The sequence below is a fragment of the Erithacus rubecula genome (assembly GCF_903797595.1).
Source record: "Erithacus rubecula genome assembly, chromosome: 16".
NCBI classification, from domain to species: Eukaryota; Metazoa; Chordata; class Aves; order Passeriformes; family Muscicapidae; genus Erithacus; species Erithacus rubecula.
In genome coordinates, this window is record NC_136668.1 from 316,657 (window position 1) to 334,825 (window position 18,169).

At 44.5% G+C, this 18,169-nt stretch overlaps 1 protein-coding gene across 4 annotated transcripts; it reads left to right on the forward strand.

Annotated features, from left to right (window-relative positions):
* Positions 1-1,578: 1,578 nt before the first annotated feature.
* LOC306808840 (kazal-type serine protease inhibitor domain-containing protein 1-like) lies at positions 1,579-14,555 on the forward strand. Of its 4 annotated transcripts, none has more exons than XM_079319846.1 (8): positions 1,579-1,836; positions 2,811-2,906; positions 3,847-4,033; positions 4,780-4,919; positions 7,191-7,678; positions 11,837-11,997; positions 12,693-12,837; positions 14,193-14,555. In XM_079319846.1, exons 5-8 carry the CDS (start codon positions 7,222-7,224, stop codon positions 14,336-14,338), a joined length of 909 nt encoding a protein of 302 aa, XP_079175972.1. In that variant the 5' UTR covers positions 1,579-1,836; positions 2,811-2,906; positions 3,847-4,033; positions 4,780-4,919; positions 7,191-7,221; the 3' UTR covers positions 14,339-14,555. The 4 variants fall into 4 exon arrangements, with proteins under 4 accessions (XP_079175972.1, XP_079175969.1, XP_079175970.1 ...); XM_079319843.1 differs by having other exon boundaries at positions 1,580-1,836; positions 6,109-7,678; XM_079319844.1 differs by lacking the exons at positions 1,579-1,836; positions 2,811-2,906; positions 3,847-4,033 and having other exon boundaries at positions 4,769-4,919; positions 6,109-7,678.
* The last annotated feature ends 3,614 nt before the right edge of the window (positions 14,556-18,169 follow it).

An 18,169-nucleotide genomic window follows, 5' to 3' on the forward strand; every position in this document is an offset into this window, starting at 1 on the left:
TATTTTTTGTTCTTCAGCCTTCACTGCTACAAGCATCTCTCTCTCCTTGCCAGCTATAGGCACCAGTGGCTCATTTGTCATTCCCTCCTTTACGTGGCTGTGCAGCTGTGGCAAGTCAGCAGTGCTGCTGGGTGAAAAACGTGTGTGGGTTGGGGTAGGCTAGTCTAAATCACCCTTTCCCTCTCTGTTTCAGGCTGAAACACTGTTGTTTTTTTGTGGTTTTTTTGAGAAAAATCATGCTCTAAGTGGGCTCTGGAAACTGCCCAAAGTCAGCTTTGTTTATCCTGCCATCAGCAGGAGACAGAGTTTTCTTTTAAAGATAAATGAAATGTGGCTGCACAGTTACATTAAAGAACCAAATGCCATTTGGTACTGTGTAGCTTAAGAGTGGTGAAGTCTTTATTTGCTGATTGTAAAATGAACATTTTATAGCAGATTTTCCCTCCCCAGCACCCTTTTTTGGTCTGTCCTGCTTTCCCCCCTGAGAGGGGGCAATCCTGCAGTTACGTGGGCAGAACTGGAATTGCCTGCAGTAGCTCCATTCAGCAGAGTTCTGGCTGGGTGAGGCCTCTCACTTTGTAGCTTATGTTACAGTCTCAGCATGCAGTGCTAGCTTAAGGATCTCTTCTTGGGGGCTCCTAGAGAAGGTGAGCAGAGCACATGAAACTATAGATTTTTTACTTTAATAACTTTTTATTGAACCACTTCACCACACTATACTGTGAGGGATCTGACCCACATATTCATAAATCATCTCTTTTACTAAGAGCAGCACAAGAAGACAGAGGAGAACAGGCTGACAATGGCAAGTGGAGAAACACAAACTCCAATAATGAAGTCTTGGCTTGTATACTGGCATTTGAAGTCCATTCCATTAAAAGTAATAAAGTGAATGTTTGTGATATGAACAGAACCCCTCAGAGAGATTCCCTACTACTACAAAAAAAATCATTCTCTTTTCTGTATTGGTTTCTTTCTTTAAAACCCAACTAAATGCCCTAATGTGTTTTGCACTGGCCGCCAAATATTAATGTTAACAAAAGGAATTTCTTTGTACAAAGCCCTCCAAGATGATTGATCCAGCTGTTCTCCCAGCCCTGCCAAGGCCACTGCCAGCCCCTGTGCCCAAGGGCCACATCTAAATGGCTTTTAAACCCCTCCAGAGACAGGCACTCCACCTCTGCCCTGGGCAGTCTGTTCCAATGGCACCACCTTTCCAGTGAGGAAATTTTCCATAATATCCCCCCTGAGCTGTCCTGGCCCAGCCTGAGGCCGTTCCCTCTCCTCCTGTCCCTGTTCCCTGTTCCCAGAGCCCGACCCCCCTGGTTGTCCCCTCCTGGCAGGGAGTTGTGCAGAGCCAAAAGGGCCCCTGAGCCTCCTTTGCTCCAGCCTGAGCCCCTGCCCAGCTCCCTCAGCCTCTCCTCATGACTTGTGCTACAGACCCTTTCCAGAAGGGCCTTTTCCCACCTGAACAATTCCCTGATTTCAGCAGGTGACTGCTCTCAAGGCTTTCATGAGCCACAGCTTTTGTTACAAGCTCGCTGCTCTGGCATGGCTCAGGTCTGGCACCAGGGGAAAATCCAATTTCCCTCAAGAGACAGGAGCAGTTCATGCAAGATCCTCGTGCAGCAGAGACAAGCTGAGAGAATGTAGCTTGTATCACAGCTTGGTTTCTGGTTGCTTTTCCAGAGGAGGACTGAGACAGAATATCTGTGCATTCACTACCATGAGAATACTGAACACTCAGTATTGCTGTGACAGAAAGCAGGAACAAATGAAGGAACATCCCCCAAATTTTCTCTCTGTGCCTGATTTCCTGGCTAGTTTTAGGGACAGGTAGCTTTTCATAATGTGACTTTCCATTATAAAGTTTCCTTAGCTTTGGAAAATATTAATGTTGCTCCATAGACAGACAGGCCCTACAGTTACAAGTGGAATATCCTTATTCTTTAGTTCCCAGTAATCACAGGGCTAAACCACAGCACTGCCAGAGGCAAAAACTATATTATTTGAAATGAGACTTCTCATAAATATCCAGCTATGAAGTAATTCAGCTGCTCTTATATAAACTGGACAAGGCAAACTGTCCTATCCATCAACATTAAGGTTGCCAAGAAAAATTAATTTATATTCATTGTCTTCAGGTTTTGGAGCTCTCCCCTTCCATTAGACTTTCCCAGGAAACATTGTGGTTGCCACTCTGAAGAACTTTGCTGGTAGCAGAACCAGTGTCAGCTTTGGGCTTCAGCCTCCTGGTGTTCCTCCTATCTCTGCATCTGCAGGGGAGGGATGGACAGGACCACAGCAGCCAGAGCTGACACTGCAGCTCAGACTGGCAGCTAAAAGCACCTTGAACAGCAAGAGGAATGATGAGAGCTCTTGCTTCTACAGTGCAATACTTGGTAGAAATGTACAGAAAAAGGGTCAAGAGGAGCAGGGCTGGATTTGCCAGGCTGGAAATGTGTGGATATCTGGACATATGGGTGAAATGTTCTCCTGGTATTTTCTGTGAAAGACTCCTCACTGCAACTCTCACCTCTCAAGAGAATGACTTTGGGGAAGTGCCTGATATACAGCACCACCTTTCTGTTCTGGCATGAGAGGCTCAGATGTTTCTGGATAAGACTGCAGAGTTTTCAGAAATTTAGTCCACTTGAAGGACACAGAGATGCAGAACAGGCTTGAAAAGAGCCCTTAATATATCTGGTCCTTTGGAAAGAAATAAGTAGTGGGAAAATGAGTCAGTATTGAAACAAGCCCAGCCTTTGGTACCAGCACAGTGTTATCAGGCACTTCTTTTGTCTTTTCAGGTTAAAATTTGAATGCCTGCAGTGACCAACAATGAATATGCTGAACTACATAACAGGAGAAATCTACAGGCAGCCACTGTTGGAGACCAGTGCAAGGTGAGTCACCAAAAGTCTGGTCAAAGCCTTTCATGGAAAGGTCAGCTTATGGATAGGGGACAGACATCAATTTTGATTTTTTCAAAATTATATGTGAAACCTTAAAAAAATGAACCTGCATTTTAACCTACAAAGAAAATAATTAAAATGTTATTAAAATATGCAAAATTTATAATTTAATTATACAATTACAGTCTTATAGTCTAATAGCCCCACTGTATTTTGCATATTAGTGAACAATTGCTTTCTTAAAGCTCACAGAAGAATCATTTACTTGATGCTGGAGAATAAGTTAATTATGGATCTCTTGTTTTGATTAATGGATTTAATAATCATGTTACAGTAGGATTAACTTATAGTTCATGTGCTTCCAGCACTAATGATGAGACTCATGAAAGCAGTGTCAGCACACAGGACTGGCCCCAGAAAAGGCCCTGCCTCGAGATCCCAGGCCTGCCCCAGTCAGCACTTCTGGGAGGAACCAGCAAATGGCATCAGTCCCCCTATTTGCCACTTACTTCAACAAAATTAAATACTGCTCTCAGCTGAGCCAGACACTTGACTGAAGCTCAGTTCTGGGTGCTGTGTGGGTAATGTTTTCCTGGGAGATGTGTACAGTAGCAGGTAAATGCACATACCCACGGGGCACAGCCACCTGCAGCCTACTACAACCCAGGACAACAGGCTGAACATTCTCCAAGGCTTCCTTTGGGCACATAATACAAATATAAAATTCCTTGCATAGACACTCTGAGTCAGCCAAGATTTCCTGTTTCTAAGGAATCTCAAGTATAGGTGGTTGGTACAGCCTAAGAGATGGAGCACTCTAGTTCCTAAACTTGACTCCAGATGTTCAAGGAGAGGAACCATTGCAGGGCAGAGAAGGCAGAAGGAACATGTGGAAGATTTTGATATTTTTGTGTTTTGTTGTGCCTTACAGGACTCCTGGGCATGTCTGCATAAGAACCAGGTCTGCAAGTCTGGCAGGAGCCACATGGAGAAACCTTCACTTAATTAAAACTCACATTGAGACAAATAAAAACAGAATAAAGAGCCAAACCATGTCTTGTCTGAAGGAGCAGTAGCTCAAAAATCACCAGCAACAGGATTTCAATTGCATCAGCCATGTACCTTAGCTATTATCACACAAAGCAGAACCAAGTGATACAAACCAGAAGCTGAGTGTAACAGCCCTGGGCTGCTTTGCCATCCCCTCCCTGCCCAGCATCCAACCCGTGTTTCCACAGGAAGGTGCCAGAACTCCTTGCACTGATATGGAAATATCAATGCCATATGGAAATACTGGCAAGAGCCAGGAAAATTGCTGCACGGCCAGCACAGGCCTTCCTGCTGAGACCAGGGCCTGTGAATGCTGCTCCACCTCCCTGTTCAGGACATGATTCTCCAAGGTGTCTCTTCCCAGCTGGTGGGTCCCCATCCCTGCAGCCTCCTGTGCCCCTTCCCTGCAGGCTGCAAGCACAGGGCAAAGTGCTGTCTGTCCTAGAGCTCCAGCACTGACATTCATCCACTGCTGCTTGTGTCTCCTTCTGAAGATATTTAGGGTTAATTGAAGGTTTGTGCTGAAAATCAGCACTTTTCCCTACCAAAGCAAACTTAGGGGATTGGAGACATCCTGAAAGGATGCATATTTTATTGCCGAAGCAGATGGGACTTTGCCTTTAATGTGCCTCTTCAAACCCAGCTGCGCATGCTGCTCTCTCCCCCCTTCCCTCCTCTGCTCTGACTGCCACACATCCATCCAGAGTGGGGAGATCTCCTCAGCTTGTCAGAGCTGGCTTGATAATGAAAGACATTCAGAGAGTGACCAGGCCATTTCTCCATGCCACAGTGCTTTAACCTCAATTTGTTCCAGGTGATCTCAGGAATGTATTACCAAGTAACCCTCTGCTGCAGATCATCTGCCAGGTGGCAGCTGTTTAAACAAGTCTGCAGGCACTTCCAGTTCTTCATTTAGAGACTGAATCCACCAAGAATTTGGATTACATGACTCAGGTAATTGCAAAAATGTTTTCTAGGATATCTATGATGGGTTTCCTCTGTGCCCGTGCTTTCTTGAAATACACTCACTGTTTTACAGCCCTAAGATCCCAGGTTTCCTGAGCCATGCCAGACAAACCTCACCCTTACCAGGGTTGGTGCTGTCTGTAGCCCCTTCCTGCTTTGGCTCCACTTTGCACATATGGCTTCACCCCTATAAACATTCCTGTACTTCATATGAGCCTTACAAATCCTTGTCCTGTAGGTACTCATCCTCTACAGCAGTACAGACAGATAATGGAACAGACTGTGATGAGTAGACCCTACAATGCAAAACTAGGACCTGACAGAGAAATGAGAAATAAAACACATCAAACAAGACAAAATAATCAACTTCCCATTAAATTAGGTGGTTACTTTTTTTCTGACTCTCAATGTTAAAAGCATCAATTACACACATTATTTACTTGTTTACAGTCTGATTAGGAGTTCAAAGCAAAAACTTGCATATATGGAATATGATTTATCCCAGTGATCAGAGGAAAAACCCAGTGCCCTTCAGGTGTCTGCAGGCTGGCTTTGAGAAGTGCTATCAGTGTAGGCTGGGGGAAATTGCATTTTGTGCTCTTCTGGAGAAGAAAGTGATTTTTAAGCAGCCTGCTACTTAACTCAATGGAAGAAGTAATGTCAGATGGTGCAGAAGGTATGGAGCTGATTTTGGGAAAAGCCATGGAAACGTTTTGGATGAAAAGTAAATATACAACTTCAAAAGATTTGCCTTTGGGAATGCAGCCAGAGGATGCGAGGCTGGTACAACAAAATGCATCCTTCACTGTGCTTATACCATGCACAAAAAAAAAAAAAAAAAAAAAAAAAAAAAAAAAAAAAAAAAAAAAAAAAAAAAGCTGCTTGTGGAAGGTTTTAGGAAAAGTAAACACAAACATGGCTTCCCTATTGTTTCAGCTTGTTAACAGTGTCTTCGTTTTGTGTGTTTATCTTTAAGCTGTGATGCATGTAGGGTTATTTAAAGCTAGGGAGTGTAGCTTTTGTAGGCAGTGGTGATCCTTGTCCCTGGTTTGAGCCGTGCTTGTGGGGCTGCAGGTCCATGGTGCTTCTCTTCCACCTCCACAGTCAGGGTGAAGAATTGCTGGTGAGCTGCACATGGTTTGAACAATAGTAACAGCAGCCTGTGCCTCATCTGCAGGGAAGGGAGATTTCTGTCAGGAGACAGGGACCATGTCTAAATCCTGAGATGGAGGGAGAAGAGTGCAACACCTGGTGGGAAACGACACTGCAAAGCCATCCATGAACTGGCAGCCATATACACACAGAAAAAACACAGAAATAAATTCAAGCTACCTCTTTCACCTTCTTCCATAACCTGCAGTGTAAGCACATCTGAGGAAAATAAGGCTGAGAAGTGCTTTGAAAAGATAAGCACAGCACCTAAGACTTCAGGAGAATCTCCTCTTGAAGCTGTAGCAGTTGGCTCATGTTTGCCTATGCTCTGAACCTTTGCATGTTGCTCTTAGAGCCAAACATGGATTGATTATTTTGTATTGCAAAGCACGGACACCCATAAACACTGACAAAAAATATATGGAAAGCCAACAATGCGTCCTTTAATGGTTACAGGCATCTTTCATCTAAAACCTGAAAGTCAGTTCCAGCTGCCTTGGATTACCTCTTGCTTGTATGGAGCCTGTAAATAAAGTGTTAATTCAGAGCCCCTAGCTGTGATCAGGAATGGATCACATTTGGTGCTGCACCAAGCTCTGGTCTCTAGTGTACTGGCTAAGCCACAGGGCACTGGGTTTTTGGGTGCTACTTTGTACACATACTTATTTTTTTGTGGCCATCTATTTTGTTTGATGGAAGGGAGAGGCACTCATAGCAGTGACTTTTTTCATTTTACACTCCTTTACCCTGTTCCTCTTTCTACAACAGCTGTAATGTTTCAGTAGAGCAAGGCTTTGCAAATTTGGCTCAATGAGACACAGTGCAAGCAGCTTTTCAGATAGCTTCAACTCAGCTGTCAGAAGGGGCAGTTTGGTCTCTGTGCACGCAGTACTCACATTCCAAACTGCATTAGAGAAAAGCTGCTGGGGCTTTATGCATTTTTATTATCAGTTCCAGGTTAGGAATCTGGTACTAATTTTTTCTCGAAGCCTGTGTTTGGAATACAGCTTATATTCTAAAACAAAACCAGGATTGTGATGATTTTCTCTCACTAGCTTGCCTTTTGTTTTACTTGCTTTTTTTTACTCTCCCTGGCTTTACTCCAAGGACCTTTTCTGCTTTTTGTTGCACTCTCGAGATGAAGCACCGGATGGTTACAGCAGTGCTGGTAGCCCTGGTTCAGGTTTCACAGAGTTTCCCTGCCTTGTACCACCGAGGCTGGTGGAGGCTGCTAAAGGAGGGAGATAATTGTGGAAAATGTGATTTGGCACTCTGCTCTGAGCCCAAGGACTGTCCAGCAGGGACTGTGCTGGATCGCTGCGGCTGCTGCCCAGAATGTGGGAACACGGAGGGGCAGATCTGCGACTTGGACCAGGGCAATCATTTCTATGGGCAGTGTGGGGATCACCTTGAGTGCAGGCTGGATGCTGATGAAGCAAGGTTTGGGGAAGTCCCTGAACCCCAGTGTGTGTGCAAATCTCAAGAGAGCATCTGTGGACCTGATGGGAAAACCTACGAAAATATCTGTCAGTTCAACAAGGCTTATGCTGCGAAAAGAAACATCAGCATGAAACATAAAGGGCCATGTGAATCAGGTAATGTGTACAGAGGCACTTCCAAACTGAAAAAAGAGCTGATTCTTATCTTAGATGTGTTACTAGCGACACTAGCCTAACTTCATTAAACTAATACTGTGGGTTTTTGTTACAGTTATCATTATTCTGTTATAATACTGCTCAGTGTTAAACATGTTTCAGCATCTGGTACTTAATCTTGTATGTAGTAAGCCTCTGTATTAGACTAGTGGAATAAATCCCATGGTGACTAATAAGGCATCCATCTACAATGTGGGTCTGATCTGAATTATCAGAATATGATTACTATAATCAGAGTATGATTTTTTTTTTTTTCTACAGAAGCTGTAGTCGAGAATGTGTAGTTGGGAATCAGTAAACAGGTAGGATAATCTGGGAGTAATAGGCTCCCAGTAATTGTTACAGGACTGACATAATTTTAAAGTGGTAGTAGTAAAGCAGATCTCATTTGTGTATATGTGTATATATTTATATGAATGTATGTATGCATATCCATTGAATATATACATAGGTACATGCATGCATGTGTGTATACATGTGTGCACGTGTGTATCCTCCTGTGAGTGTATGTGGTTAGCAGTGAAGCAGGGGCAGTAGAACAAGATAGGGTTTAATTAACAGCTTGGTTCTTTTTACCAAAAAGGTCCAAAATAACACAACTCAGAATCGTCATAAAATCTAGCCAATCCATGAAAGAGAAATCCGAATAGTAGAACAGAATCAAGCAGAAACAATTTCCCTAAAGGACTCTTAAAAAGCACACTTGTCTCTGATGATATTGGAAGGATTCTTAGGTGGCCATACAGGGGACTCCTGCTCCCTGCTTATATGCTGTTCCCATTCTTTACATTGCTACAAGTCATTACTCCTGGGCATCTTTCACTTAAGACATGACTATAAAATGAAACTGTGAAGAGGCTTTTGTTTGTTTCTAAATGAGAAATTGCTGTGGTTTTTAAAATTAATCAATTATTTTCTCAAATGAAGTAAGAAGGAGGGGTCTGTGGGTCACCATGGAGGAATCTGAAATTGCAGCTCTGGTAAAGGAGTAACTTGGGTGTGTTTCACCCACTCCTCTCCAGCAGTCTTAGATTGTATGCCGTGATTTTCTATTGAATGAACAAGGGATATTGAACACTTAGAAAAAGTGATGAACACCTCATATTAGGCTTCTTTCGTCTTTCTCTAGCTGCAAGAGAAGAATCCACCAGAGACTCTTTTATTTGCTATCGGGTATTATCCGAGGCTTATCAGGAAAGGGACATGCACGCCAGCCTGCAGTACAGCTGCAGGCTGTTATTTTGGGAAGGAGTGCTTGTTTGGGATTAGGCAGTGGCAGTTCTTGTGGCAAAACCCCTCAGCAAGATTTCGGCCAGAAGCGACACTCCCTTAGCGAGTGCCGGTAACTTTGCTGCAGCGGCAGCTGCTCAGGCACACAGGCTTAAAGCAGTGGTCCCTCTAATTAATTTAACAGAACTGGCCGCGTACAAGAGACTTTTCAATTTGGAAATACCACCACTTTTAATGGCTGGTGTCATGCAGCAGAGCCCCGTCTCCCCCGAGGCGCATCGCGCTGCTGCTCCTTCAGCAGGAGAAGGATCTCGGCTGCCCCGCTCTGCATGCGGCATCACCCAGCGCTTCCCACCGCTGCCCTGAAAATGCAAATTTCCAGGAATGCAGAGAATTATCCTCACCGTTCAGTTTACTGAATTGCCTGCGGAAAGTTCACAGCAGTGTCACTGCTGCGCAGAGTTTAGTTAAGAAAGAGGCTGTGGCGGAGGAAAGCACCCAGCCGGAGCGTGCCCGGGCTGTGCAGAGCCCTGGAGCTGGGGCACAAATGCCCTTGTCCAGTCCCCGAGATGGACAGAGCCCTGGAGCTGGGGCACAAATACCCTTGTCCTGTCCCCGAGATGGACAGAGCCCTGGAGCTGGGGCACAAATGCCCTTGTCCTGTCCCCGAGCTGCTGCTCCTCACGCTGGCTCGGAGCTTTAGAGTCCGGCCGGAGCCCGGGGCTGGGCGGAGGTGAGGCTGCAGAGGGGCACAGAAAGGCTCGGAGGGGCTTCCCCGGGTTCGGCTGTGCCGAGAGCCCCCAGCCCGGACCGCACCGGACCGGGAGGGCACCGCGCTCCGCCCCGGCCGCTCCGGGGGCAGCTGGAGACAAAAGGCAGCTGGCAGCTGGCTCTGAGGGCAGCAAACGCTGCAGCACGGGCTGTCCTGACCCCAATTTGCATGCGAAACAAACACTGAGCACTGTGGGGTTCTGGTACCAAGCTATAAATAGAACCTTCACTCAGCTCAAAGTACTTTGTTTTTCTCTCCTTCAAAGCATCTGCTGTTTCTTCTTGATGCCAAATGGACTAATTGTATACAGCAACAATGAATAAATAAATAACAATAAACTCCTTTCATCAGAGGAGTACAGCCTTTCATCTTTCATCTCTTGCCAGAAAAAGGAGAAGAAAAAGGTCTAGCTCGCTGAAGAAACACGGAAAAATCCTTTATTTTCATGAAAGCTAGTTTTAGTCAGTTTATCTCATCATTTACCAAGGCTACTAACTACATTGATTAGATACAGATTCTCCACACTTAAACCATCCTCATTCACATTCAAACACTTCAGGTCGATAATTTAACGAGCTGACAGAACAATCCTGGTGCATGGTAGGCAGCGCTGGCCAGCTGTAATGTGGATTTGTGATTCAGACTTCAGGAGTGTTCCCATGCGTGGCTGAGGACAGGGACACGGGCAGCAGCCAGTCCTTGGCCACACGTCAGTGCTGGCAGGGGACCCACAGGACAGCTGAGTTAACAGCACAACGAAAATACTCACCAGACAACATCTGCATGTTTGAAGAGTTTTTTACACTGTCTCTGTGTGGGAACAATTTAAAGAACTCCTGGGAGTCCATGTAGACTCCAGGTTTCTTTTGTACATTTTAGGCTTAACTACAGTGGATGTATCATTAAAGGAGTGTGGTTTCAATTAATTTTAAGATTTAAAATATGCTTTAATATCGGACCCTCTGAGATCAGTTCATAGACAAAAGAAATGTTGTCATCCAAGATATTCAATTAATTCTTATTTGAATGACGATTTTTGAAATAATAGACAGATTCTGAATGTGTAGTTCTCATGAAAGAACAAGTATTTAAGGATTTAAGTTTCCTAGTTTGAAAAATCTTACTTTTGATGTGTAGCAAGATTATTTAATGAGACATTTATAAATGGGAAAATGGATACTTTTCTGTATCATTTGTTTGCAATTAATTTTAATCGGTACACATTTAATATTTCCTGCACAGACACCAATCCTGAAAAACTGAGAAACGTGTTAAAAATTGTTGCTTGAAAACAGGAAACTGGCTGTTACAGTTTCAAATGCCAAACAAAAAATGCTGCACCTAGATATTGACTCGAATATTGTAAGTAAAAATATATTAAGTATTTACTTTAAGTTTCTATTTCTAAGCATCTGATACGTGAAAAAAAATTCAGTATAAGCCAAATCACCCAGAAAATGCATTCCTTTCTGAGCACTGGTCTGGAGATAGATAGAAAACAGGTTTTAAAAGGCAAAACATTTCTTGTTGTCGACAAATAGATCGAGGGAAAAAAAAAAAAAAAAAAAAAAAAAAGCTCCCTCTCGTGGCTGCCCGCGGCTTTTGTTCAGGAAAAGGGAAAAAAGAGAAATCTGAGGCGAGCGGTAACCACTGGAGGGGGTGACGGTACAAGAACACGAGGAAACAAGTAAGTGGAAATGTAGTTATAATAAGCATAACATGAAAGCTTACAGAAATAACTGAATTTCAGTCCCTTTCATTCCTAACACAGATATTGGATGGCAACAGGAGCAATCAAGGATAAATGTAGAATGCATTAATAATGTTACTTGTGATTTCCATAGGTAACAGTGCTCGACAATGTTGAGCAACTTCAAGGCACCCAGGAAAAGCCAGCAATAGCAGCATTTTAACTTTTAGCTAACCAAAATGTGACACATTCAGAGCTATCACACAATCAGATCACTCAGTGACTGCAGAATTTCCCGTGCTTTCCTCTGAAGCCCAGGTTGGGTTCTGGTGGCTCTGCTGGGGACCAGGCCTGGTGCACAATGACAGCTCATGGGGCAAAATTAAACCTTGTCTGTTCTTTGCAGCTCCTGTGATTTCTCTGCCACCTCAGGATGCCCAGAACTACACTGGCAATGATGTCATTTTCGGCTGTGAGGTGTCAGCCTATCCTATGCCACAGCTTGAATGGAAAAAAAAGGGGAATAAAATGTTTCTGCCAGGAGATGACACCCACGTCTCAGTGCAGGTAAAACTTGAATTTACCATTACATACAGTTTGGGAACAGGAGCAGGTTGGCTAATCTGTGAATTCCTCCTACAGAACACAGTACTGTTGTAATAAGTAGATTCCCAGTAGGGGCCTGTGACTATGCAAAGAATGATGACTTCTGTCGGTGCCTTGGCAGTCCCAGCAGAAGGAACAACAGCCAGGCTACTTTTACCTCTTTAGGAGGCTTTAATCCAAGTCACTTGAAACTGCCATGAAGTGTGACAGTTCCCATGGCGTATCATGGCAATCCATAAAGCCTGGCTGCTGAGTGTCAGCTGGGTCAGGCCCCCTTGGCCCTAACAACTCCCCCAGACTCACTCCCCACCTCATCCCGAGCTTGAGCACAGGTGAATGCTCAGAAGAAGCAGCCAGTGGTGCTGGGACAAGGGGCAGGAGGAGTACAGGGAAGAGTGGCAGGAAGAGAAGCAGAAATGTGAGCACCGTGCAGGGCAGTGAATGAGCAGAGATAGGAAAACACAAACTCAGAGGTGCAGAGCATCAAGAAGGTAAAATACAGGGCAGTAGGAATAAGCAGAATCAAAGCACGATGGCATTAAAAAGAAAAAAAAAAGGAAAATTTGTAATGATATTTAATCCATGCACAATTATTTTGAGAAATATCATGGTGTCTCCTAGCTACTTAATTTCAACCATTTCTTTCCTTCTCAAAGGCAAGAGGTGGGCCTCAGAAGTATGGTGTGACAGGCTGGCTCCAGATTCAAGGCCTCAAAAAGTCAGATGAAGGCATTTACATCTGCCACACCAAAAATAAGCATGGTGTAACATATGCCTCTGCAAGATTGAAAGTCATTGATGGTAATTTTTTTTTTATTTGGATGTAAAAAATATAAAAATGCATACAAGCAGGGTTCAAAGGATGTGGTTGTTGGAATGCAAATGAAGCATAGGAGAAATTACCCAAAGCTGCCCTTATTTTCACTATTCTGTGTGTTTTTATTTTACTTTATCCCCAAATGGGTTTATATAGTAGTATTTTGCTGAAAATTATACCAGCTTCCAAGAAAGCTGTGGATTGGAGCCATGCAGCCGAGACACATTACTCCACTGTCTTTACTCCAGAGAAGTCTTTTGATGTTAGCAGGACCAAGAACAGCAGCTGGTGTAACTCAGGCAGTCTTGGAATCATGGCAGGTCTGCTTAGCTGCTTATTTTTCTTAAAATACAGAAGGAAACAGTTGTTGTTCCTTAAAGAGAGTGGTTCCAAAGATGTAAGAAATAGCTTTGCTATTGATTTGCTTTGGGCCCAGCCCTGCAGAATAATAATCTTCTTCCTCTACTGAGAACTGTTTTTCCTGGTAAATTCAGGATGAAGATACATTGTCATATTTACTTCCTGGTCTAGGGGAGTTTGTCACTCATCCAGTTTCTACAAGTGGCTTTCAAAGCTTTATTTTGTCTGGAAATATTTGCAGATGCACAGGAGCTGCAGAGGACTGATAACATAGTTTACTAGTATTAAGAATTAAATGTATTTTCAATGTATCTCAGCACAGGAAATATGTGGCCCTGTTAGAGAGGATCCAGAGGAGCCACACAGATGCTCCCAGTGCTGGAGCACCTCTGCTCTGGAGACAGGCTGAGCAAGCTGCTGGTTAATGCCTGGGGAAGAGAAGGGTCTGGGGAAATCCCAGAGCCCTCCCAAGCCCTAAAGGGGGAGTAGTAGAAGGAGGGAGAAAGACTTTTTATACACACAGATACTGGTTGGAAAAGGGAGAACAGTTTTAAATTAGAACAGGAAAGATTTAGATTAGAGTTTTAGGAAGAAATTCTTTACTCAGAGCATGGTGCAGCATTGACATGGGTTTTTCAAAGAAGCTGTGGCTGCCCCATCCCTGAAGTGTCCAAGGTCAGGCTGGATGGAGCTTGGAGCAGCCAGGGATAGTGGAAGTGTCTTGCCCATGGCAGAGGTGGAACAAGATGAGCTCTAAGATCCATTTCAAACCAACCTATTCTAGGATTCCATGATTCTAGGTAGGAATTTGCTCATGACCTGCAGTGGTATGAGGTCAAGCCATCTGCTAAAACCCCTGTCCTCCTCATAGATAACAAGGGTTCAGAAACTCTGAGCTTGCTGTACAAATATAAACCCACACCTTCCTCTGTGCTCCTATCTTCAACTAATTTAGTCTGGATTCAATTCAATCTTGCAGACCCATCTCCTGCATTTGCATTTACTACTGGCAGTAGAAGCACGAGCTACAGCATTGAATACGAGGAGTATTACGACAACTCTGATGAGGAAGATGATGAAGAATATGAATCCGGGGACTACGATAATGAAAACAACTCCGAATAATAATTTTTACACATTTGTTGTCCAAATCCTTTCACACTGTTATATTTACCAGTAGTGTCTGTTCTGTAAATGGCTCCTCTGATAACATATATACTCACTTATGTATCCACCTTCCTGAAATACAGCTTTGGATGAAGTGTACCATGCTACTCACCAGAAATAAGAACAGCTGTAACACCATATATTTAGACTATTAAATAAAATCCTTCAACATGCACCTTTCTACTAAGTATGCCAAAGGGATCCAATTTTCAATTAATTCTAAAATTATCTTCTAATTTCTTTCACACATTCTAATTTGTCTAGCAAAAATGCTAATAGTTAAATAAAATTTTACTTTGTGTAATTTTTTTTTTGTTGAAGTACTAAGAAATATCAAAAGATTGTTCACATGGCAACAAGCCTAAGTAAGTGTGGAGGTTGCAAAACAGTCTTCAATCTCTTTAGTTCGTCTTGGCTCATGACTTTCAGCAGGATTTTCCTTCTTATTTGAAATTTTCTGTGTCCCATCAAAAGGGAATTATCTGTCTTTTGGAGGATGATTTTGTTTACTGTCAGTAGAGACATGAAGCAATCACAGTCTAAAACCAGAAAGTGCTGTTTTACAGTCAATACTCAAACACAGCTGAAAAGGTTCCTGGTGCATCCAAACCCCTGAGCACCTTTGGGCTCCTCCTTGGAACAGCTCCTACCTTGGTCCCCACAGCAGCAGCTCCTCCCGGGAGTAGTCTGGGAGCAACTCGGGGTTTGGGATCATGATCCTGCCCCTGAACAGGATGCTGACTGGGGGGCATTCCTACAGTTTAAAGGCAGCAGCTGCTCTGCAGCTCAATCCATGCCCTTCCAGCACCCAGGGATTGCTCTCCAGAGCCAGCATCTGTCTTTGTCTGGGGTTGGGAACAAGTTGCCCCTATGCCTGAGCCACCAGCATTGCCAGGGAATATCAGCGTTGCTGAAAGGGCAGCAACCAGTGAAGCACAGGAACAGTGTTGTGACTGATCCATGAACCAGACACCAAAGGAGATGGAGTCAGAACCACAGCACTTGCAAGGGCTGAACGAGCACCCTGAGCAATTCCTTCAATTGCTTTTGTTAACTAATTGCATGAATGCTGGCTCGGAGTTAATGGGTAATGGAAAACACCAAACCTGCCCTTACACCTCTGGCTCCCACTGGCAGAGGGCAGATGAACAGCAGCAAATTACTGAGCACATTGCAAAGTACTGAACACATTGTGCATTACTGAGCACACTGTACATTACTGAACACATTGTGCATTACTGAGCACATTGCAAAGTACTGAGCACATTGTGCATTACTGAGCACACTGTACATTACTGAACACATTGTGCATTACTGAGCACACTGTACATTACTGAACACAGTACAGATTACTGAGTACATTGTAAATTACTGAGCACAGTGTAACACTTACACAGTCAGGACACCGCAGCAGCAGCCAGGAAAGCCTTGGTGGGTGCAGCTCCTTGGGCACAGCCCCGTGCAGGGGTCCTGCACACACTGAGGTCACCACTGAGGCCATCACCAGCTGGGTCCATGTGCCAGGGAGTCTTTAAGGGCACAGTGAATATACTCTGTGTGGGATTTTTAATGCATTTACACTGCCCCACAAATTCTTCTTTTAATGTGTTATTTGTGCCTTTTTATTTCTGCTATCAGAAAGATTTTTCTTTCCAATTTGAAATTCTTTAAGAAATTGGCTATAGATTGTGTTTGCTCTGAGGTATTATTGACCTCTGTCCAGCAAACAGCCAAAGAGTAATTTATTTCATTACAGGCTTCATGGGGTATTGTCAGCTTATGAGAAGAAAGTGTGTCATTGTGTTATTGAAAAAGATTAATTAGTTTTAATTAGGAATAGGAAGTGGCTTTATATTTAACACTGATTTTTTTTTATGGACTCTTCCTGGTCTTCTTAGTGATTGTTAATATTTTTTTTTTGCTTATCCACCATATATTAAACATAAAATTATCTGATAGAAATTACTGATTTCTTTTTATGGAACTATTTAATATGCAGACATATACTCAACATCAATTGTGATCTGCATTGCAAATTAGTGAATTAGATTACTAAAGTAATCACTAAATGGTAGCAATGTATATTGGTACAGTATAGTACATGGTACAGAAAATAATCTTGAAATCACTAGCCATAGAAAGAAATTAGAATTCTTCAGGGCCTTTTGCTGTTTACCATGTTGTTAATGGAAAACAAAAAACAGGAAAAAAGAATGTTTGAATGAGAAAATATGCTGCAGGATGCTAGCAAATACCAGTATGTAAGTGTTTGGTCTGATGGAGTGTGTCTATTTAAGAAAAGCTAACAGTCCCAGAACAAAGAATTCTAAATTAAATATGTTGCATTTCTCTCTCTACATATTTTTTATATATACTTAATAAGTTCTTGTAAATTATCAGCTATTTCTTTCAGTAAGAAAATTGCATTTTAGGAAAAATCCCAGTGTGATAAAAAAAAAAAATAAAATAAAAAAAGGAACAGTGACATCTTGTTCAACTCCTAGTTTCTTTTTTGTGGGAGGGGACAAAAACAGCTGGTTTTGTTTATATGTTTTAATAAATAATTTATTATTAAAATTTGAAAAAGCATGGAGAAGGTTCAGTCCTCTCTAAGCAGTAGACTGGAGTGGACCTCATTGTGAATGCATTGCCTGTAGCAACAGATCTATTAGCATAACCAAAGGAACAGCAAGTTCAAGAAGTGAGATTTATTCCACCCAGTGGGAAATGAGTCAGGCTTGAGCTGAAAACTGTGTATTAGTCCTGATACTGTGCTTTGCAAGGCAGACCTAGACCCTTCTCCAACTGAGCTTCCACGGAAAACTTAGACTTTGTTACATGCAAGTCTGCACTTCATGGCACAGCTTCGTCTTGTCACATGAGCATCTTCACTGTGTGACTTCCCCCTACCACGTAAAGGTAAAGGAATTGTATAGATGTTGCTAAAGAAATTACAATGCTTAACGCAGAAAGTCCTTTGGGCAATGGGAATCTTGGCAATGTGGGCAATAAAGCATCAGGGAAACATTAATAATTTTACACCAACTGCTCAGGCCCTTTATCACCGCGAGGAGGCCGCCGCGCTGGCACCGCCCTTGTCCTTCCGTGTCCTGCCGACCCCGCCCGTGTCCGGCGAGTCCTCCGGAGTCCGCACCGCCCCCGCCCGTGTCCTCCTGCCCCCGCCCGTCCCCGCCCGTGTCCTCCGGTGTCCGCACCGCCCCCTCACCGCCCCGCATCACCTCCGCCCGTGTCCGCCCCAGCCGCACCCCTCGCACCCCCGGCCGGCCCCGGCGCTGCCGCTGCCCCCGCCCGCCCGGAGGGATGCAGCGCTCGGCAGGATGCACCGTTCGGAGGGATGCAGCGCTCGGAGGGATGCAGCGCTCGGCAGGATGCACCGCTCGGAGGGATGCAGCGCTCGGAGGGATGCAGCGCTCGGGAGGATGTGCTGGGCATCCAGGTGGGTGTGCCTGGCCGGATATCGGCCGGTCCCTGGGGTGTGCGGGGCTTGGCCGCCGCGGGGCCGCCCGTGGGGACGGGCCGGAGCTCGGGGGAGGAGGGAGGGCGGTGCAGGCTCCGCGGTGCAGGGCTCAGGTGCTGCGGGGCGGGGGCCGTGGGGTGCGCAGGGCCAGCCGGGCAGAGGGGTCGGAGGTGACCTGGAACCGCCCTGGCCGAGGGGCTGCGGCGGGGAGGGGGGCAGCGGAGCCGAGCCGAGCCCCGGGGATGGCCCCGGCTGTGCTGCGGGGACGGGGCACGCGTGGGGCCGGGACACGGTGCGGAACAGCGGTGCTG